Genomic DNA, 22,284 nt, shown 5'->3' on the forward strand with positions numbered 1-22,284 from the left:
CAAAGCGCACGCGGGTCCCAAGCGCGAGGACGATTTGAAGTGTGCCGGAGGACAGGAGCAGGCTCGGAACGGTCGGTTTTGGGCGTTGAATGTCATGGCGGGCCGTAACCTTCGTCGCTCAAGAAAGGAACCTTTTAGGGGAGGTGGAGCTGGACCTGGTGCTCTTATGATGCTGTACAGGAATGTATGGTGGGGAGGGGATGGGAGGGAGGCTTTTGGAGCAGCCAGCGACAACGGGGCAGGTTGCGGTTTGTTGTGAAGCACTCGACTCGACACCGTGGAATTTCCATTGCGATCGTAGACGAAGCATCATCTCGTGGGATCTTGAAGAGTGACCAATTTGGAGACCGGTCGCGCGACATCAAGGACTGGGAGGATGATCATCACGGCGATGATGATGACGGTGCGCAATGCGCAAATACAAACGCGTTTGCAGCAGAGAAAGCTCGAGATTCGAGATTCTTTGTCTCATTCTGCGGAGTGGCGTGGTTTAAGGGTGGAATTTTAAATGGATTTTAAATAAAGAGTGTAAAGCTCATTATCACAAAACAGAAACTCAGTTCTACAAGTTTGTGAACAAGTTGAGATGCTTTTTATATGCCAAATAAATAAGCAGATCAAACAAGTTTTAACTAATAATGTCTTTTAACCTTTCAACACCATTGTCCGTTAAAATTGAAAAACCACTTTGTAGTTGACGTTCTTTCCTCTTGCTCCACAAAACCTACCTTGTACTCCTGCAGGAGATTGTTCCATTTTTTGATGATTTTCGAAATCGGTAAAGGCACGCTGAGTTCTCGTTCAACCACACTGCAAATAGGAGAAAAAAACAAAGAGCAAACAAATCAGAAATATGAAGTAGAAAGCACGGCAAACATAAAAACAACGATTAAAGATACATAAGTACAATATAATGAACGAGCAAAAGCAGCGCGCCAGTTGTACCTGGCACGCCGGTGGAATAGTTTGCGGGGCAGAAAGAAATAATCATTACGACGGAGAGAGAGAGAGAGAGAAAAGCAGCAAGAAAAAGAAACACTCACAGTAAAGAATACACAGCGAAAGCTCGGCCGCCGAAGGAAGAGAGAAGCTTTACAAAATAAGGCAACGAAAAACAACGACGCTGCGCTCCCGTAAAGGGGGGAGAGAGAGAGAGGTGTGTGTGCCGAAAGGTGTGCACACACGTGTGGAAAAAGTAGAAAGTGAAACTCTTCACCACGATCTTCTTCGCTCGCGATCGCTCCCCACTTCCCCCCCCTCCGTCCCTTTTTGCGCTGGCAGTCTTTGGCAGGCTTTGCGTCGCATACTAGGCATGGTCAGTGGCACGCCAATGTTTTCATCACTAATTATCAGTCCGTTCAGGTGGACTCCCCGTGCGCTAGCATAGCTACCGCCCGAGCGCCCGAGCGATTGACACTGCCACTGGAAGGCCGGGCACACATGCCACTACTAATATCGTTTCCCTCCCATCCCCTTTCCCGTGAGAGCACTTATCTAGAAAATCTGTTTTTTCCTTCTGCTGCTGCACCTCACCTCATCGTCCGTCGTGTTGTTCATCTAGCTTGCGTGAATGTGTTTTGTTTGGTTTTGTTTTTGCTGCATTTGCTATCTTTCCCTAAGCCTCGCCCGCCACTCCTCGGCGCGTTCTCTATCGCGTGTTTTCCATTTTCTAGACTCCATTCGGATCGAAACCCCTCGCCCGCTCGGCACGACCTTGTCGGAATGCTACGGCCCAAACATGTACCCTGTCCACGACTCTCAACCTGTGTGTGTGTGTTTGCGGCAAAACAGATCCGGCACGGCAATAAAGCTGCACCACTTTCACCGTGGCAGGAGCTGGTACCTGCTGGGTAGAAGCGATCGGGCCAAGCAAACCGTCCGGGCCCATTTGCTCCATCCGGGAGGATGTGCTGGAATCGATCGGGCAAATCGCGCGACCGCGAATGAACCTATGCATTATGATTGACAAGTGCAGTGTCCGACAGTTCCTTCCCGGGACACAGGTGTGCAGCGTAAGTACCAGATCGCGTTTAAAGATGGCGATTTGCCGGACATTGTCGTCCGCATCGGGTAGCTGCGGTTTTGCTATTCTTGTACAACGTGAGGGACAAATTATTCAATACGCTTTAGATTTCTCTTCCCGCCCAGTAGTCGACAGGTTGAAGAACAGGCACAGTAAAGCAGCGCCATGGCAACGACCAGCGAGGCAGCGTGATTGGAGAGCAAACGATTTGCATGCACACCATACGCAGCGCCACTGGCAGCGAAGTTTGTCAGCAGATCGCGACACTTTTCATCACTTCCCTCTGCAAAACCGCCCACAGGGTTTCCACAGACCGGGGTGCTTCCAATGCAGCGCATTGTTGAAGTGACTGGTGCTTCATCGCGCGCGGTTGAAAGGTTCGTCGTCTATCTCCCACTCTATCTTTATCGCACTCTTTCGCACATTCCATTTCTCTCCCTGCGCAGTGTTTTGTTGTTAACATAATTCTGCACACCACGTAGCATACATGTACGCCCGATGATCGAGCCGAGCGATGGTGGTTCGATCGCCATGTGTGTGTCTGTGTGTCTGTGTGTGCTTTTACAAGTGTGCTTTACTTCTTCATCATTCATCCACTTTGGGTTGCTTCTTTGATACGTTGTTTTCTTTCGCACCGCTCCCCTTCCCCTACCTAAACCCCACTCGTGGTTGTGTTTTGTCTGCGAATGTTTGTTGCAAATTTCACTTTTATCGCTTTCGGGCTGGCGTTTGCATTGGGTTTCTTTTCCTTTTTTTTCCTCTTTTGTTGTTGTTTGCTACTGACAGGCTTACTGCTTGCCACTTGCGCCAGGTATCGGTCGTCTGACGGAAAGTGAGATTAGAAGACTGTTTGACGCGCATCGTACCGTGCGCTTCGTCCACATTCTTCCTCTTTTTAGCCTTTATATGTGTGCGTGTTTGTGTGTATGTGGGGAGTTTTGTTTTTATTTGTTTGTATGTTTATGATGCCTACCGCGGGACCGATCGACGATGGAGCTTCCTTGTGTGTTCCGAAGGGTGGGGTGCATATATGACTTATGTTGCGTTGATGAAACGTTTCTTCTGATAGAAACTTTCCCCGAAAAAATGGCTTTGAAATGCAATGGCGCAGTATTTTCCTCTTTTTTCTTTACTGTTTATTGTTTTTCTTGTGCACATTGATCTTATTCAACAGCCTTTTTTGTACAAGTGCTCGAAGCACTAAAACCCAAAGCAAAGAAACAATCGGTTTGATCAACATCGATTAAGCTCGTAGTTTTGCTTCTTTTCCCATCGCAAAATGCTATTTCCGACCCACTTATCGTACTTCTGTGCACTTTTGCCAGCGATAAAATAAGCAGCTTCGTTACAGATTACAGCTTACGCAAACGAGAGCAAGCTCCATCCCTTCAACCCCAAAACCACACACACCCAATCACCACAGTCCGGCTCTGTTCTGTAACGCTCAAAGCCCATCAAACCCTTCCATTTGTTGTACGAAATTAATGTACGCCCAAATAGCCAGCAACTTTTACAGACGAAAAAACCACTAATCGGAGCAAAACCATTAACACACGCCAAAGCCCACTCTTACCACAAAGCTTGCGCGGCCAGCACGCGGTTAGAAGTAGCGGAAGTAAGAAGTGCCAGCTAAAAAATCCCATATAATCTCCTCACCAAAAAAAAAAAAAAAACAAAATAGAAACGAAACGGAAAAGAAAATCCGTTGTTCATTCGCGTGGCCCCAAAAACGTGGTACGCACGGAAAAACGCACCAGCCATCCCTAATTGATCGAGCCCTCGGTGCAGAACGGTGTTGCGGTGCTGGCGATAACTCCAACAGCCCCGGCCGGGGACAAAGAAACGGGCCCGAAATGGTGGTGAAAACGTGAATTCCATCAAAATCTCACCGCTGGACCATCATATTTTATATTGTTTCATGTAGCCTCTCTTTTTGTCTCTCTCTCTCCCTTTTCACTCTTCTGCTGGTTCGCTTGCTAATTCTTTTACTTCCGATTCGCTTCCGCCAGCGGTTCGCGCTGATGCTGGCGGTACTGTTTGCTGGTGATCTACTTCTCTTCGAGCGGAAGAAACAGAATAATTAATACCCTTCGGGCAATAAAGTAACCAGTAACCGGCAGTTTTGGACAGCTTTAGCGCTCGTCGGTTTTTATAGCATTTTTTCAAGGAGACGAGCGATTAACGGATCAGCTCGATGCAAAACGGTACAAAGCATATCGCCCTAATTACCGACAGTAACCATTAAAATACTAACACACTACTCAATCGGCGCGAAGATGACCTACTATTGGCTTATTCTAAACGACGAAAAATGAAGATACTTACGCCCAGGCATACTTCGATGCGTTGCGCTTTCCGGTAAACAGAGGCGACAGCTCAGCGCGCAGCCGGATCAGTGTCTTGACCTTATCAGCTTCCCCTGTAAAGTAGATGAAAGTGGGCAAGAAATGGTATTAAAAAAAGGTTGCTTTTAGTTTTTTTCGGACACATTTCACCCTTGCGATCCTGCAGACACGCGGATAAAGAATATTGCTTGACATACTTTCCAGAATATGGAGCATGTGCAATGTCGCCCAAAATGGGATATTCACTTCCAAGCTTCCACCAGGTACATATGGAATGGCGAAAAGTGGCCAGACGGGGCGCATGGAAGATACTGCAGCAACAACAACAACAACAAAAACCTGTCCACCCGACAGCCAATGTTCCCGTCCGGTAGAACAACTTTGAGGACCCGCAGAACGAGCTCGGCGAAAACGGGGGAAGAAAGGGGTGCACCAGAAAAACTTTCACCCGAACGGAGGTGTACCTGGCTGCAAATAAACGGCGATGGGTGTGACATCGCCAATCCACGACCGTTGTCGTCGGGAGGGGGGGTAGTAGGGAGTGTGCCGGCGGGTGGAAGTGGGCTCGTAAAAGACGTAACGAGAACATCCCGAGCTTGGAACGCAAACCCCGGCAGAGAAAGTTTCTTCCCTCCGTCCGCCGCAACGGGCCGCAGAAGCAAAGAGAATGCAAGCTGCTACGGGAAAGATTTCAACGCAGCTACCAAACATGCAAGCGACGAACCCCCACGAACCTGGGAAACGTTCGCAGCTCGCTTATCGCTTATCGCAATGGTACGAAAAGCAGAACAAAAGAGTGATGCTTTGCCGTACGAAAAGGGGGAAAGGTGTGGTCCCAAATTTAGGTTATCTTCAGTGGGCTCTGTGAGCTCTGTGGTGCATCAGTGCGCGAGTGTGCAGGCGCGCATCTTGCCAAACCACCTGCACCTGTTGTTTCGTTGCACGCGTAAGCCCTTTGATGGTACGTAGTGAGCTGCAGTGGGTCCCGAAATTGTTTTTTGTTGCAGGAGAAGTACATTGTTTCTCGCAGCATTCCTTCCCCAAAGCCAGATTGGCAAAAGATCGGTGGATTGATGAATAATGACACATGTGTGTGATGATGCTGCCGCTGCTGGTGCTGGTGGTGTTGGTGCTGCTGTGATGACGATTGGGTGGCTTTCTCTTTCACTAAGCTGTCATTTTTCGAGCCCGAGTCACACTCGTTTCTCCCTCCTGTGCTGCCCTCAAAGCAACGAATCATTCCAAACCTTCGTGCTGAATCACTTATCATACCAAGCTGCCCATCACCATGGGGTGAGAATATTGGTTCGAGCTCGATGCGCATCGGCAGAGGTCAAAACAGTGTCTCAGTACAGGTTTCTCCATTATCTCTAGCACTAGCTGACCACTCGCACGCCACCATGCAGCGAGCCGTTTGCATACATTCTGCTTCAGTGTATCTACTAACAGAAGGACGAAAAAGAAGACGCATATGTCTAGCTAAGTCTGAAAGCCTCAAGAGCAGCTCCCACAGAGATCGCACCATCGAATTAGAAAAAAAACCACTAGGAAAAATAGAAAGTGTTTCTTAATTTTCTTCACCCTCCCCCGGTGCTGTCGCTTCCCCTCCCAAACCAAACCCTTTGTGGTGGTGCGCAAAGTCGCAAAGTCGTTGGCATCTCCTCCACCAGTCACACACACACACACACACACGTACATAGAAGATGGAGCCCTGCCGTCTTGCTTTCTTCCTCTTCCCACCGTGCCACCTCATCCACCCATTCCTTCGCAACCGGTTGCGCTCGCGCTAAGCTGTGCAAAGATCGTACCAGATCTTTGTCGAGCGGCGTCGGTGAGCGTATTTGTGAGTCAACCGTGTGTGTGTGTGTGTGTATATGTGTGTACGACGATGATGGGGCATGGTATGGCATGATGGGCGAAGAATTTTCTCTTTCAACCGAGAAGACTTTCACCGTTCGCGGGTTTTCGTATGAGCGTCATCATCATCATCATCATCATGATCTACTTCTTCGTCTTCCTCGTGTTTTGCTTACACGCCAGCATGGCCATTATCACTGCCTGGGATGCACACCGTTTTGCTCTGTGTTTTAGCGCAAGCGGGACTGGCAAAGAGGAGAATTTTCACCAGCACAAAATGTGCGGCGAGCTCGCGACATCGGACGGCGAAAAAGGGGAATACGTTCGACCTGTCGACCTGCATAGCAAAGAACCCGGATCCGAGCTGGTAATAAAATTTACATTCCCTCCCAGCGTAACAAACTCAATCGCTACTAGAATGGCGGCACGCAACTAAGTGAGGTTAAAAGTGAGATTTTATGTTTTCAACAATTACATGGAATGTAAGGTACGTTAACATATTGTGGTTTCCATTTATTTTAGTATTTATTTAAGTTTTCCAACGAATTTGTTTGCATGAACAAAATTATGTCGTTTTCTTATTTGAAAAATGAGTTTCCAACTAGCTTCGATTTGAGTATTTTTCTGTTTTAACCCTTCTAACTAGGTCAAAAGACAAACGCTTAATGCTATTGTGCTTATTCTCATTCCAGCAACACATTCGGTGGTCTTGGCTTTCCCGAACAAAACAAGGAAAAAAACGAAACACACCAGCCAAAACCACCCTTCTAGCTTGTTAACGTCCTTCACCCACTTGCCGAGTACCGAGTTGGAGTCTGACGAGTTCAAAATTTGCTCCCAACACGACCCTACCTCACCCGGACTGTATCCACCATTCGAGGCAGCACGTGAAAAGCGTGTAAGGGAAGAAAAAAACAGAACTCGTTTCGTGCATTCATTTTTCCTACTTTCCTTCTTTCCTAACCCACCAAACAACCCCCATTTGTGTGTTATTTTGTTTCCGATCTCGGGAGAAAAAAGTATGCTGGCACGACGACGACAACGTCGGTGGTAGAAAAGCCTGCCACACAGTCACGAACGGTCACAATCGTCGACAGCATTTTCCAACCAAACGAAACGAACGGTACGGCAGGTACCGGCATGCAACGGCTCGGAAGGACGGAGACGGCCACCGTACCCCGTTGGCGGAAGTGTGTCACCGTGGGATGGAATAGATTTCGGCTCTGCGCAGCTAGCTAGCACGGCAAACTTCCCCGTGAAACGGCGGGAACCTCGACGCTAGAGAAAATGGACTCTGAGGAAAGTTGTCGCCGCTGCTGCTGCCTGCTGTTGCTGCCAAAATGAAAAGAATGCTTTCTTTTCTAAAACCCTTTCTCGAAAATGAATTGTGTGCTAAGTGTGTGTGTGTGTGGCTTTCTTGTGCTGCTCCATTGTGCGTTTTCTTTTCCATTTAACAGGTTCGTTTTTTTCTTTCTTTCCTTTGCTTTCCGTGAAGCAGATATGGACCATGTTTTGCTTTGTTTCGTCGTTAATGCTTCTGCGACCCGGTCGGCGGCGGTTCTCACTGTCCTCCAGATCTCCGCGCGCCAGCGTTCGGACAGTGAAAGTAAGCATAAAAATCATTTCCGCTAGGGTGTTTTTGCTTCTTCTTCTTCTTCTTCTTCCTCTGTTGTGTTGTGCATTTTTCGATTCAAACAGGAATCGTTAAGCGGGTTCGTCGCCTTACCGGACGCTACTGTCTTTTGCTTGCGCTGCTTCCATGGCGGTATAAATAATTCAAAAGATTTCCTCCTTCCAATGTTTGTGTGTGTGTGTGTGTGTGTGTGTGTGTGTGTGTGTGTGTGTGTGTGTGTGTGTGTGTGTAAGTGTGTGTGTGTAAGTGTGTTAAAAAATTAATAACAATACCAAATCACCTGTCCTTTTCTTAAAACACTCACCAATTCAATTTCAATTCAATATAATCCTCACAATGTGTATATAAAAAAAAAAAAAAAAAAAAACACACACACACACACACAATCCAAATAGGAAAGATTGTTCTGCTCAGGCAGCATCATCCCAGCTTCCCAGCAACAATCGCCTGCATGGTAAAGATAATAATAAAAATTCCGTGCCCTTCTCCGCTTACCGCTTACCGCTGACCTAGATCCCGCCAGCAGGTCGCCAGGCGCAGCAGAAGCGGTGGCCAGATTCGTGCGCCCCCCGAAACATCAAGCGCCCGTGGGGAAAGCTTTCGCTCTCGAATCGCCCGAATCGCAGCAAGAAGAACTACCGATGGCGATGAGCTCATGGTGCTCGAGCATGGCGCGCACAAGCACGAACAGTGAAGAATGTAGCTCTCGCCCCTGTACAAACTACTCTACTGCTACTACGGGCGCTACTATGACGCGCGACTACTGCAGTGTGTGCATGCAGTCACTACCTCGCCCCTACACAATCCTTTAACACACACTCACACACACACATACATCAGACACAAGGTGAATCGAATTCGAGTTTATTGACACGCGGCTGCTAACGCTGCGCCACACAGTTGGCTAAGGGACGGCCATTTAGGTTCGGTCGTAGTACGCTCCCACTCCGAACAAATTGGCCGCGCAGCAGATTGGTGGGGTGCACCAACCCAACCAGCCAAAAAAAAGACAAAAATCTCCAAAAATAACAAAGCCGTTCGCTAGAAAATAGAAAACGAAGAAAGCAAAACCTACCACCACCTACCGAGACCCGGGGCAAGGCAGCTGGGTGGTTTGTAGTAGCACTCTGCCAGGGAAGGCAGGGAGGACTCGCGGAGGATCTGCTGGGAAGTTACGAAACGAAGCTTAACCCCAAAACAACAATAACATCGACAGCAGGGTTATACTCTGCAGCGCAGCGCACACAGACTACAACTGTGTGTGCGCTGGTTTTGGATAGCTTTTTTTTGGGAGATAAAGTGTTTGTGTTTGTGGTAGTAGTTGTGGCAGACCCTCCTAGGTTTACCTAAACGGATACATACATAATGCAAACTACAATTGCAGCTATTTAAACTCGCAATATGTTTCCACCTTATACCTTACTAAACGCAAACATTCTCTAAAACGCGATCTTCAAACTCGTCTTTACCAGCTCAAACTCCACTGCGCCCTACCTCTCCTTCATGTGTGTGTGTGTGTACGTGCATGCGTGCATGCATCACTACCAACTGCTGATGACTTTTGTAGTTTTGGTCACGGTGTTATGCGTGCTGTTTCATTCCTACAAAACTCTCACTTCTTCAGCCGTATCGTGTTGATTGATCTTTCGCGAGAAGTTGCCCACCGTCCGGACCAGAGGGGATCGCAAGCACATACGCAACCTGCACGGAGCCATTTTCCACCGCACCGGAATGGTGCTGGATGTTTTTATTTTTTTTTTATTTTTGCTTGATTCCGGGGGAAAACCCCAATCCAAGCAATCAACGGAGACAAAAGTGCTCCACGGAGCCGAATGAGTCAGTCGCTCGCGACGCAGTGGAAAGTGATCTTTAGATCAGCTCGTGGCGTCCCGCAGGCCCCCCCTACTGCGTCAAGATTGACCTAGATTCTTGTCCCTTCCTTTTGAACGGTACGAAACGGGCTGCCCCAAAACCGGAGATTGCAACATTTCGCTTCACCCCGGTTTGGCGGATGTTGCTGCATGGCGCTATTGGAGCAAAGCAACAAAAACAGAAACGCACCACGGCGAAGAGTCATCGCGATGCGTGTAGATCCGGTACGCAGCAGGTACTCGTCAGCACGCTCTCGACCTGTTCCATGATCACCTCTCCGGTTCCATGATCCCAATACCGCCCAAGAATGGTGCAGCCCTACACCATACGAAGGGCACAGACACGGCACAAAACAATTCATAGCGCGCCACCGCGCGTGAAAGACTTTCACCGTGCTGCAAGCGAGAGACTTCGAGCCTGCCGATGCTGATGATGATGGCGATGATGATGGCGATGATAATCGTGAATTCATACCCCCAGCGCAACGCTGCGCTTGTCTAAGCGGCAGCACATTCCAGCTCTCCTCCTTCGCATGCATGCAGGGCAAACAACCGCCGTGTAATGCAAACCCAAGCCCAGGCGCACGCTGAGGAGCAGCGAAGGCAACCAACACCAGGGCTCCATTCATCTGGTGGCTGGTTGCCCACTTTTTTTTGCAACCCAGATGAACCTCGAAGAAAGAGAAGGACAGAGAGCGAGAGAGAGACACTTGTGGCCTCGGGATACGACAGGTTGAACCTTGCATCGATGTTGTGAATCCACCGTATTCTTCTTCTGGTCAGGGGGGAAAAATGGGTGTGTGTTTGTGTTTTTTTGTATTATTTCATTTTTATTAAGTTCCTCCACATCTTCCACCGCCACCCCCCCTCCCGCCTCCAAAGCACCGACTTTCTTATTGAGAATGCAACGCACGCAACGGTACGGCAGCCCGATTTGCGTGTGCGTAAGTGCCCGCACAGACAGACGGGGAGATGGTAGAGAGAGAGAGACAGGGAGAGAAAAATGCATACGCACCGACGGTTCGTCCCCAACCCATCGATCAACTCACTTTCACTGCTGTCGTGCGCTGTCTCGTTGCTTCGCACCGTGCGTGACAAAGAATTCTTCGCGTGGCGAAATCGGGTGGTGCGTTATTACAGCGTCCGCGGCTGATAAATGATGATGATGATCACCGGCAGCGGTGATGGGAAGAGCTCTTGAAGCGAAAAGGGTAGAGCTATATAGATCAATCGAACACGCACGTAGGACGGTGAGGTTTTTTATATTTAAAAAAAGGAGAGCACACTTCGAATGACATTTAACGAGGTAAAAATAACCAAACCAATACCTATCCTTCAGCTGTCTCTGTTGACGATGGAACGAACTTACAGAGGCTGCATAAAAATTAAAAGGTCTTTCTGTCATTCTCGCACAGCAGTTGGGTGGCTCAGAGCATATAAACAAACCACTCGCATCTTTCAATCTTTTCGTGATTGAAGCAGTAAAGGAGTAGTTGCAGACTACAATAAAAAAACAGGCAATCGATTTGTGTGCAAGCTTCTCTTTATGCGGTTTCACCGCTGAACACAATGGCTGCCACAATAGGGGAGTGATGTTTCATGAGCCCTTTGCTCCCTTCTCCCTGCAATCCCTGATGAGCTTTGGAAAGCGTACATAATACACAGCCCCAGTCCTGTTTTCGTGTGCCACATCCTTGTACATCCTTTCCCTCACTCGCCTGGCACGGCGATTATCGAACGGTACCGACAAGCGCGGGGTACAATTACATGCACATTCACGTACGCTGAATTACACCGAATTCGCTTTTCCATGATAAATCACCGAAAAAATCCACCCTATCCCCCACCCAGCCAAAACAGGTCCAGGACCAAGCGGTGTGATCTTCTACCGCGCACCTGTTGGCGCGCCATTGTGGCCATTGTGATCGCCGCGAGGCCACGACGCAATACACGACAGCTCCCTGGTCCACCCCACTTTGTGCCGAAGAAGCGACCAGGGTGTGACTAAAGCATGCACGCGCGCGTGTGTGTGTGTGTGTGTGTGAGTGTCCGAATTGATTGACCCGGATCCACTCGCCCTGCCCATGTCCGAAACACACACACACACACACACAAAGCTCCATTCCACAACAAAAGCGCTTACTTTCGGCGTTCCCTCACCGCTCGCGGCTGAGGTTATGTATTCTTAAGGGGGCACAGAAAGTGGAAAGGGACATCAAACCGCCCCCCTCCACATGGTGCCGATTTTACTGTGCACGTGATCAGCGAAACGTGTGCTTGCTGTAAGCACCCGTGTGTGTGTGTGTGTGTGTGATGATGTGTAACTGGTGGGCAGAATGTTTGATGTTGCAATAAATACTATGTCACAGCTTTACACACATCACACTAAAAGGAGCAAAAGCTTCACCTAAACGAGCTTGAAGAATTCCCTTCGTGTGCTTTCTATTTGCAAATTTCAAACCCGCTTAAGTGAACCCCCCAATTAGTCCACCCTTCAAGTGAGATTCCTTCGCTATGATAGTACAACACAATACGTCAAATTGTAAAAAGACAAAAATAAAACGGCAGCAAACCAATTCTTCATCGCATGCAGGCAGTTCGCTTTCGCCAAGCCAGCGGGTCGCGACAGTGTGAGGTCGCCAGCAGCATGAATCAACTGTCACCCGCGTTTGCTAGTAGTATAGGCTAGACCTTTTTTCTTTTTTTTTTCTTTTTTGCACTGTGAGGTTTTGTGTGTCTAAAACGGCTCGAGTTTCGTCACACATCGTCACCACGCCGTGCGGAATTGAAAGAAAGGCGACAAAAGGCGGAGAAGCGAAAAATAAAAATGCTTTCCGTTGTCTCTGTCTGTGTGTATGAATTCCCTCTCTTTGGGGAAGGGAGGGGGGAGGGCAGGTGGGATGAAAGAAGATGACAGAAAGCTGAGAAGGAAAGCCACCGTGTGCGCGGTCGGATGAAAAGGAGAACGAAACGGAACGCGGCGGAAAGAAAGCTAGAAAGCGGAATGAAAATTTCTCTTCAACCCTTGTGCTAAGGCCGTCAGTGTCATGTACTAGGGAGGGGAGGTATAGAGGAAGAGCTAGCTGTACGATCACTAGCACGGCAACCAGCTACCACACTACTAACCGTACCACCACCACGCTGATTGGTACGTCTCGGTCCCTTGCCGAGGTTGAAGCTGAAATTACTAATCTCTCTTCAACGTGCGAGTGGGGTGGCGCTCTGTTCCCCCGCTGCTGGCCACCTGTTCCGTACCTCAATGCAGCCTGATGCCACCAGATCAACCTGATAGGGAAGCCACCACAGGGCAACGATCGATCGTGGATGATTATGGTGAAGACTAAGCGGACCCGACCAGGGAGTCACAGCAAAACGAGAGCAAGTTTATTATTTTCCTTTCAATCGCTACAGGTGTGCGTGTAGCAAAACGGTGCGAATGAACCTACCGATAGGGTGATGGGGAACCCATCAAGGGAGAGCAGAGAAGAAAGGATTCTAATCAATCCCAGCCCATTCGCCGACCAGGCTTATCAGAATCAGAAGCGAGCGACTCGGTCAATCGGGGGGCCAACGGTTGTTGTTGACGTTCGAAAATTGCCCGTCTCAGCTGAAAATTGCAATTCTAGTTCAACTCGGTTGATTGATGCCCTTTTTTGCGGAGGAGAGACAGACAGGCTGATAGTGAAACGTTCACATCAGCGAAATAAAGGAGATGGAACGAAATGTAACACCAAGAAAAGACAAATATTTGTAAGGTGGATCTTTACATTCTGATGCAACTCCACGACTAGTGGAGTTACACGCCCTTCTGAAAGTGTAATCCTCATAACTGGAAGTTGAACAAAGTGTGATTAGGAACTGCTAGAGTCTCAATCCACTGACGTACTGATATGTACAGCTCTGTGAAATCTGATTCATTAGAATATCTCCAAAGCATCCCTCCCGTAAACCCAATGCATTGATCCCGAAAAGAGTGCGGTAGCTCTGGCCCCCCGGAGAGCATTCTTCCCCGTGGTCTACTTTGCGTCTACTTACAGCAGTAACGGATCGACTGACAGTTGTTGGTTGGGGTGGCCGGTGTCGAGGACGGGCCGTTGCTGCTACCGTTGGCCCCATTGCTGTTGGCACCGTTGCTCGTCGGACCGTTCGAGGCGTTACCGGCCGGGCTGGACATGGTGGCGATCATGCTGTTCGGGATGGTGGTCAGATTGTTCGGGATGTTGTTGCCCATGCTGCAGGCGATACTATTGTTCGTTCCGATACTGTTCGCAATACTACCGAGCATAGTAGTACCGTGGCTGTTTAACTGTTGCGACATCTTCCGAATGCCCACCACCAGTGCAAAAAACCCGCGTCAGTCCGCGTCACGCCAAACACCGAATTGAGGTCAAAGCGCGCTGTTTAGCTTCTATTTCCTTTTTTTTATTTCTTTATTACCCGCACACTGTCACACACAATGAAATGCACACAAACACGTAGGAACACTACTTTTTTTGACGGATTAAACTGTTTTAACAACGACACTACGAACACAACTTCTTCACGGAAAGAACTGTCACTTGGAGTCACTGCCCAACACTTGTATACTTTGAACTCCCGATAACGTCCTTGTGGAATTAGGATCCACCAGCTTAACCTTGTTGTTGTTTCTCTTCACTTCACGCTCCTCACAGATCACCTCAATCAAGCTTAGATTGCAGCTTGCTAAGACCTAGGGCCGCCCTAGTCTATTGTGCACTAGGGGATGACAGTCCAAGGGGTAACATTGCTGCTGGAGCTCGGACACTACACACAACTCGACACATCTTTGTACTGTTTCACAGACACGAATAGCGTTTACTAAATTCACTTTGCTGCTGGATCGATATTTGCAATTGTTTCTGCTATCAGACACTGCACGCTTGATCACAAGGTTAACGTTTCCTGAGGACAGAATTGGAAAACAGTTAGCAAGAAGTACCAATATCCTTCCAGGATGAGTAAGCCATTCGGGCAACCACTCGCACGATAATTAATAAGACAAACACATGCACCAACTAAATAAGAGCCTTTCACACACTAAGTAGTTTCCCGAAGAAAAAAAACCTTCAAGCGTCCGGAATGTAATCAAAACCGCACAACAACGAAACACGCCCGGGATGGGATTGAGGAGCCAGAGTCCGAGACTTGCGAAGACTTTTTCTTTTGCGGGGACAGACCTTGGTGTCTTGTGTGCGCCGCTGGATCGTTCGCGCCACCGGTACGATCTGATCTGATCGGTGATTCTGCTGGCCAAGCTGGCGGAGCCTTCTATTTCTCCGGTCGGTTAGGATACTCTGAGCCCGAGCTACCCACCACCACCATCACCACGCGCCAACCGTTCCCTCTTGCGTGGTGCTCTCTTTCGCACGCTCATCTCCCCCAGACGGTGGGTCGCGCGAAAGCCCCGCGAGTGCTACCGAGACCGACTCGGCTTCGGCCGTCCCAGTCTCGCCCGCAGCGCGCACGCACTCGTATTTGCGCACGCTCCGGCCGTGCGAGCTTTCTTTCGCTCGGAGAGTGCCACTTACGGAGCTTTCTTTTGCAGTTTGAGCCAACGCCGTTCTTCCGAAACGCTCGAAAGCGTACGCGCTCTCTTTCTCCGTTTTGCCTTTCTCCCTCAGGCCGTTGAAAGGGGGTTTGCAAAGGGGGGGAGGGGGGGTGAGCTGGGTGAGCGGGTTTTTGGGAGGTAGGAAATTCTTCTCCCCAACAGCGAGCAGTTCGCTCTGGTTCGCTCTCTTCGGCGTCGATTCTGCTAGCTTTATCAACATCAGTTTACGCAAGTGCAGAGACTAGCGAGGGTGAGCAGCTCATCCCTTCCCTCTGCTACATTACGGCTACAACACACATACCACACGCATCGAAATCCCTCTCTCAGTAGCTCTCTCTCTCTCTCTTTCTTAGGGTAATAAAAATTTCTTACAGCACGTTCTCGTTTCGCCAAAGCTTCGTCATCGTTCGTGGCCGCTCGATCGAAGAAAGTTTCAAAAGAAAGACGGCAAAAAGAACCTACCGCGCGCGTCGCTGGGCAGAAGGGCTTGGACGCGCCCGCAGAAGAACCGTAGCTTCGTGTAGCCTCCCGTTAAGTGCAGCGCTGGCCGGGCCGGGCCGGACCCGTTTCACGCACAGCTTAACCATTTCTCCATTGCAGCTATCTTACCCACCTTACCCGTTCTCATCCTCTCGCTCTCTCTCTCTCTGCCTCTCTTTCTTGCTCTCTTTCTTGCTGGGCCGCAAATATTTCCAGTCTACCGCTACTCCGATGGCAAAGCAGAACGAACCCGCTGAATCCGGGACGCTTTCTTTTCTAGGTCTCGGACGCCATTGCCCAACCTGCCCCCTGCCTTGGCTGGGTGGAACGGTGTGGGCCCCTGTGAGCTGTGCTGGGCATGCTGGGACTGGGGACTGCGAGCTGGTCGCTTCTTACGGCCAGTGTGCCCGCCCGAGTACCGAATAAAAGCTCCGTAAGTGTTCTTGTCATTTCTCCAGACCCTGTACACCGTGGCTGTACAGCATTCCGTGTTCCGGTTTTATTTTTACCCTTCTGTTTGGTTGTGTGCTGCCTGGTCAAACTTTGGCATTTTGAACGGTGCTGGCAATGGGTTCATTTTGGCAGATCAGGTTGAAAGTACATTTGTTGTAGAATTAATCTTTTAACTTTTTTTTTCTTTTCACTTAAGGCAAAGCGTCAAACTTGCGATAGTAATATCGAATTTCGATAGAAATATAGAGCCATTTTTGCTAAAAAAATTGTCATAATGCTTTAAGTTACAAATTAATTTAAATTCATTCGCTGTGAATGAAATAATAAAGAATTCTAAACTAGCTACACATCTGTTGTTTAAGCATCTTACATACTTTAATCATTTATTATTTATGTATTTCAAACATATTTTCCCAACTTCATATTCCATTCATTTATCGCTTGCATGAAAGAGCCTTCCCGTAAGGGATTTAAATTGGAAGAATATCGCATCCGCTTGGAGCCGTCTCTTCTGCCACCAGCAGCGGCCATACCAGCGATCGTTAAAACCGGCAAGATTCTTCCGCTCGACAGCGAAATTAGGTCACCGAGTCATGTCACGGAACATGGTGCCAGAGACGCGGAGCAGGCAGCGGGGTCGGGAAAATAAAGTATCCAAGAGAAACGAGAACGCCACAGCCACAGCATAGAACGTCGGGGCTCTGGCTCTGGGACGTGCCTTCCATCAGCATCGGGTATGAGAAGATGGCGTACACTACTGCCGCCGCCTTGCCTAGTACGCGAGCGGGAGGAAGCGAACGAATAAAATCACACACACACACACAAGGGGGGGAGCAGTTAAAAAAACGGTTTCCTCGTCTGACGGATCGCACAAATCTCCCGAGAAGAAAGTTCAAAGCAAAAGGTAGAAGAATAGAAACCCATCGTAACGACAACATGTGCTCGAAGCTCGTGGGCCGTCGAACAACGTGTGGAACGGGGGGGGGGACGAAGGGTGGAGCAGCGGTGAGGCTAAGATGGGCGATCGAGTTAAGAGATCCCTCTCGAGTCACAATATGGCGTGCAATAGAGATATGTATGAGTGTGTGAGAGAGATACATAAATAATGAGAGAGAGAGAGAGAGAGATCAAGAGAAGGAGAGCTCGACGGCTGTCCAGCCGAACAAAGTAAGCAGCGATGGGAAAGTGGAAAGAAAGCGCAAACAAATCAGAAACGATCGCGATGTGTGGGAAGAGGAGGAAACAGAACAAATGAGCCAATTGGGATTGGTAAGATGTACCGCAGGAACAACAGCAAAGGCCTTTGAAGGGATGGGAAGGTGTGGATGCAAGGGCAAAGAAATGGGGCAGTTGTGAAGGCAGCTAGGCAAACCAGACATTCCGTGGCACTTTCGTACGACTGTACGGGTGTACACCTATCGATAGATCCGGCATTTTGGGGTGCGTAGGTCTTCCGAAAAGGGTTTTTTTTTGGGGTGAGATGTTTAAACGAAACGTTTTGTTTCCAGCTGTGGCGGGGAGTTGCTTTTTGCCTGAATTTTTTCCCTCTTTCCCCCTAATTCTGGCATCAGGTAGCGGATCTTCATCCCACGCTGAGCCCTTTGCTCGAAGCTCGAAGCTAGCTCCACTTTTCCTTTAGTATATTCATAAATCATTGCTTAACGGCAAATGGTAGCAATGGGAAAGTAAATAAGAAATTCTTGTTAAAATCACTTCTGCTTAGCATGTTTGAAATCAATAGGAAACCATACAATGACTCGATGAATTATGTTTTATTTTTATTTTGTGATTGTTTGTCAATAGGTAAATCATAGCTACAATTATTCTATGTTACAATAATTCAAAGTATAAACAATTTAATCTGTCTGTGTAGATATACCGTCAGCAGAAGAAGGTCTGCTTAGCATTATCGTACCATCTTCATCTTACCCTCTTCCCCCCTACGCTCATTAGCTTAAAACGTTAAATCTTCCTCTTTAAAAATAATTGGACTGTAACCTTAAAATGTTAAGCTTACGTTAATTTAATTGAACCATAAACCACCGAAACTGTGAGGGCCCGCTGTTCGTACCCCCTCCCCCCCCCCCTTTGTTGATTCTCCAAAAAATGCGTGTAACTGTAAGTGGCGATGGGCGTCCGGCCACTGGCGTCCAGATCGAAGCCAGTCAGCCAGCGCGGAATGAAACGGAGCCCCTCGCCAATAGGAACCAACGGTACGAGATGGCTGGAAAACAAGGCCACCGAAAGCACCGGACCGAGCCCGAGTAGATCTTCTTCGCGAACAAGAATGGTAAGTACGGCTTGCGATAGGTAATAGAAAGCAAACCGTTGAGGAGAAGAAACAAAAAAGAGAGTGAGAGAGAAAAGGGGAGCGAGAGATGGCGCGAGTAAAGTTGAAAGAAGGGTAACACCCCCAACGTTGCCCAACGGTTTCGCAAAACTAGGAATTCTGGACCACGAAAAAAACCGGGGTCCGTAGTGAGGTCGAAGCTATTTCTCCAAGGGCAGCGTTTTAACATTAGCGAAGGTTTCCGATTAGGCGAGGGAGAACATCTGCCCTAAAGGTATGGCGATCGTTTTATGGCTCCTTGCGAGCGAGCGGAATCACTTACCCATGCTTTCAAGACAAAGACCCACACAGGGAGTGCACGTGGGAGGCCTAAGCAACCGTACACATTTGGTCATGCAAAGGTACATCATCTTCTAGCTGGTCTTACCACCAGAGCAAGCTGACCACAGTGACCAAGAATTCGAACGTAGGATCAACCGTATCGGATCTCTTATCCCCATCAGAACTAAACATTTGGTCATGCACAGGCACATCATCTTCATCTATCCTTTCGACCAGATCAAACTGACCACAGTGACCAAGAATTTGACTATCGCACCAACCGCATCGGAACAACTACCATCCACGATACCGTGAAGCTGTCAATTTGCGACTGGTTTCGGCAGGGCCCGCTATCACCCTACCCGAACCTGGAATCGATCTTATCCTTCAGGCGGCGGGTTTAGAAGCGACGTATCAAAATGTAAGCGCTAGAACGGCCCCACCGTTGCTTTATCTTCTTGCCACCGCTTCCAATCTGTCACCCTGTGGCCTCGGGATTCCCTTCTATTCCCTCTTTCCTTTAGCCCTTACCATGGAGGTTTACCTTGAAAAACAAGACTTCCTCTCTCTCTCCCGCGTGTGCGCTCTTGCACTCTCCTTCTTTGTCTTTCTATTTAGCCTCTTGGGCCTTTCGTCAGAACGATAAGAAAAGCCCACCCCATCGCGTTCTTCTCATTGTGTTCTCTTATCGGGGGGAGTGCGCTAGCAGCGGCTGACCGTACGTACTAGTGCCTATGTATGGGAAGGCCACATTTAGTACTAGGTGGAATTTTTGTTCACATACATACACGTACATACTATCGCCACTTGTGTCCCTTGGCTCACGTAATCCGTTCTATAGATACGGTTTCATTCGCTCACCGGTGGGAGCTGGGGTGTAAAATATTTGTATCAAGTGGGCAAAAAAAACAATTTCGTTTATGACACTCAAAGTATGACCCTTTGAGTATAATTAGTTACAAGAAAGAAAATAAAAATAAAAATACAAAAAAATCTATATTTTACATCACAAAAGCAAGAAGAAATTACCACACCATATTGCCGATTCAGTACCAACCAAACGGCTACCACCAACAATAGCCGGAAGCAGCCAGCTTTTCCCAATGCTTTCGCAGATAAGTTTAGAATGACTGCGCAAGTAAGCTGGAGCGGGTAAAATTATCAGTCGGAGATAAAATTATCTCTCGCACCAAAACGGACACAAAACGCTTAGAATGAGTAAAAACGACATTATACAACGCATCAATCAAAATTGAACAAAACTGTCCTTGGTGTTTAATTTGGAGTAGCGGCATGAAGAAAAAAACTTCCACAGAAATTAATGGAAAGTTATATCATTCTCACAGTACCACTAACAATTGCGGTCTAATGTAAAGAGCTTCTTTGAATGTTAACCTTACGAAGGAAAAAGTAAATGGCATTTCATCCGTATGGTACCGATGACTGCAATAAGAAGAACATTCAGCAGCCATTAACACCAGCTGTTACAAGTGAAACGACTTAAAACAGTATTTTTTGTTAGTAAAACACCTTTTTAATGTTATATTAATTCATTTCAAGCACATTCGCATGGTTCATAATACAAAAAAGCGTTATTGGGCTCAACCATATGTTTCGTTTCAATTAGAACCACCCTTTCCATCGCTTCTTTTTTATACAACACCGGTCTGAACTGATTAAATATTATTGATTTGAAAACATATGCTTAATACACTTTTGAAAATAATGGCTAAAACAAATTTCAAAGTTAGCAAACAAATTTTCGCATTAATGCCTGCAGTAATGCGAACCATCTGGTAACGGATTTTTATCACTTTGCCATGAAGCGTCACAATAATTCACATTTTTGACACAATACATTTGAAATTGTAACCGTTCATTTCACCAAGCATATGTTCTTTGTAATGCACGCAAAACAAAACTACAAAAAAAAAATAGAAAAACATCCTACCAACGCCAAAAATTTTCCACGAAACACGCCCCGACACGATTGGCGTACGCGGTTAAAACAAACCATATTGTAGCTTACCGGTTACCGCCCCGCGCACATATTGTAGCATCCGGAAGCGTTTGTTCTACGCAAACCGAAAGGACACTAGCACGACGCCGACAACAAACCACTCGAGCTGGGGCGAAAAGATCGAAGCAAACATATTTCGAGCCGCGTTCGTCGTAAAGCACCGCTCACAGTAGGTGAGAATGGGCAAATGGAAGGCACGAATAAAAAAGCTACAAAAACACGTGACTTAGGACAAACACCTTAGACAAGCGGTGAGGTGGATGGATGAGATTGACAGATAAGAAGCGGGGACGGCTCAGGCGGTCAGAATGTCTGTGTAAGAGGAGAAGGGGAAGAGGCAAAGGGAAGCAGTGTGATAAGAGCAGCCCTACTGCAGAGGGAAGCACCAGCAGCGCGCAGAAGGCTGCTATGGGCGGGCGCAACCGTTTCCATATGTTCTTGATTGGCATCTGACGCTACCGAACCATATGGAACCGGTGAGCCAAGAATGGGGCTGGAAAATTGTTAGCCATACGGGTGTAAAATAGAAGAGAGAGAGAGAGAGTAGAACGCTCGACGATGAAGGGGAAAATTCGCATGCGGGACGCTGCGTAGAGACGCAGTTAGAAGTTTGGAGCGTTCTTATCAGCTTCCTATCTAGAACATCTCACTCACTCTCCCAACCATACGCACAAACACGCACACACACTCATACACACACACGCACACTATCTGTTGCTTATAATGGGGACAACTTTCTATCGCGCGAGAATCACTATTCTTACGCGAGAAGTTCTAAACGCTCGCCTTTGGTTGAATAATAAACAAATAATCGGGTCCATCAGCACATCGCAACACGGAACGCCCCAACGATTGCAGCGCAGCGTTGTTTTGGGTTAGTACACGTCTATCACACCAAGAACCCACCAGGCAAACGCACTGACGTCCACACCGTGACGTTGTCCTTCTAACACTGTGCCAGCACACACCGTCCGTAACTACGTAGCGCGCCCGCAGTAGGATGAAGCCTGCCGCGAGAGATTGCCCTTTTCGCTGCGGCGTAAGGAACGCCAGAACCACCGAACCGCCAACCCGCTGGGCAACAAGAGCGGTGGTGTGTAGTGGTGTGGACGGGTTTGGGAATGGGAGAGACGCAGCTCCGAAAGAGAATGACACTCGCCTTCGGTCCAAGTCGGCACTGGAAAAGTCGGAGCTGCCGCTGCCACCGCTAACTGGGCGCCCGCTCCAATTCGCCGTCCTTTGCCGGCCTGCGGTGCTGGGGGAGAGCATCGGTCTCGGTCGCACTGCTGGCGATGCTTATCACTGGCGGAGCCGTTATCATTAAACACCTAGAACACATTGAACTTCTCCGAATTGCTCCCTGGTCCCCTCGCTCCCGGCGCATCGCATCGCAACAGCATCGCGGCCGGGGACGTGGTGGTG

At 48.3% G+C, this 22,284-nt stretch overlaps 1 protein-coding gene across 2 annotated transcripts in view; it reads right to left on the bottom strand.

The window, feature by feature from the left end:
- LOC120895597 (putative uncharacterized protein DDB_G0282129) overlaps positions 1–22,040 on the bottom strand; it is a 44,470-nt gene extending 22,430 nt beyond the window's left edge. The window contains exons 1-4 of one of the 2 annotated variants that reach the window (XM_040299100.1): positions 21,769–22,040; positions 13,765–14,652; positions 4,349–4,442; positions 729–810 (exon numbers count right to left, since the gene is read on the bottom strand). In XM_040299100.1, coding sequence (XP_040155034.1) covers positions 729–810; positions 4,349–4,442; positions 13,765–14,047 — 459 coding nt within the window. In that variant the 5' untranslated portion in view covers positions 14,048–14,652; positions 21,769–22,040. Of the gene's footprint in view, positions 1–728; positions 811–4,348; positions 4,443–13,764; positions 14,653–20,871; positions 21,131–21,768 lie in introns of those variants that run through there. The other variant, XM_040299101.1, reaches the window with a different exon arrangement.
- Between the last annotated feature and the right edge of the window lie 244 nt (positions 22,041–22,284).

This window comes from Anopheles arabiensis, chromosome 2, assembly GCF_016920715.1.
Source record: "Anopheles arabiensis isolate DONGOLA chromosome 2, AaraD3, whole genome shotgun sequence".
NCBI lineage: Eukaryota > Metazoa > Arthropoda > Insecta > Diptera > Culicidae > Anopheles > Anopheles arabiensis.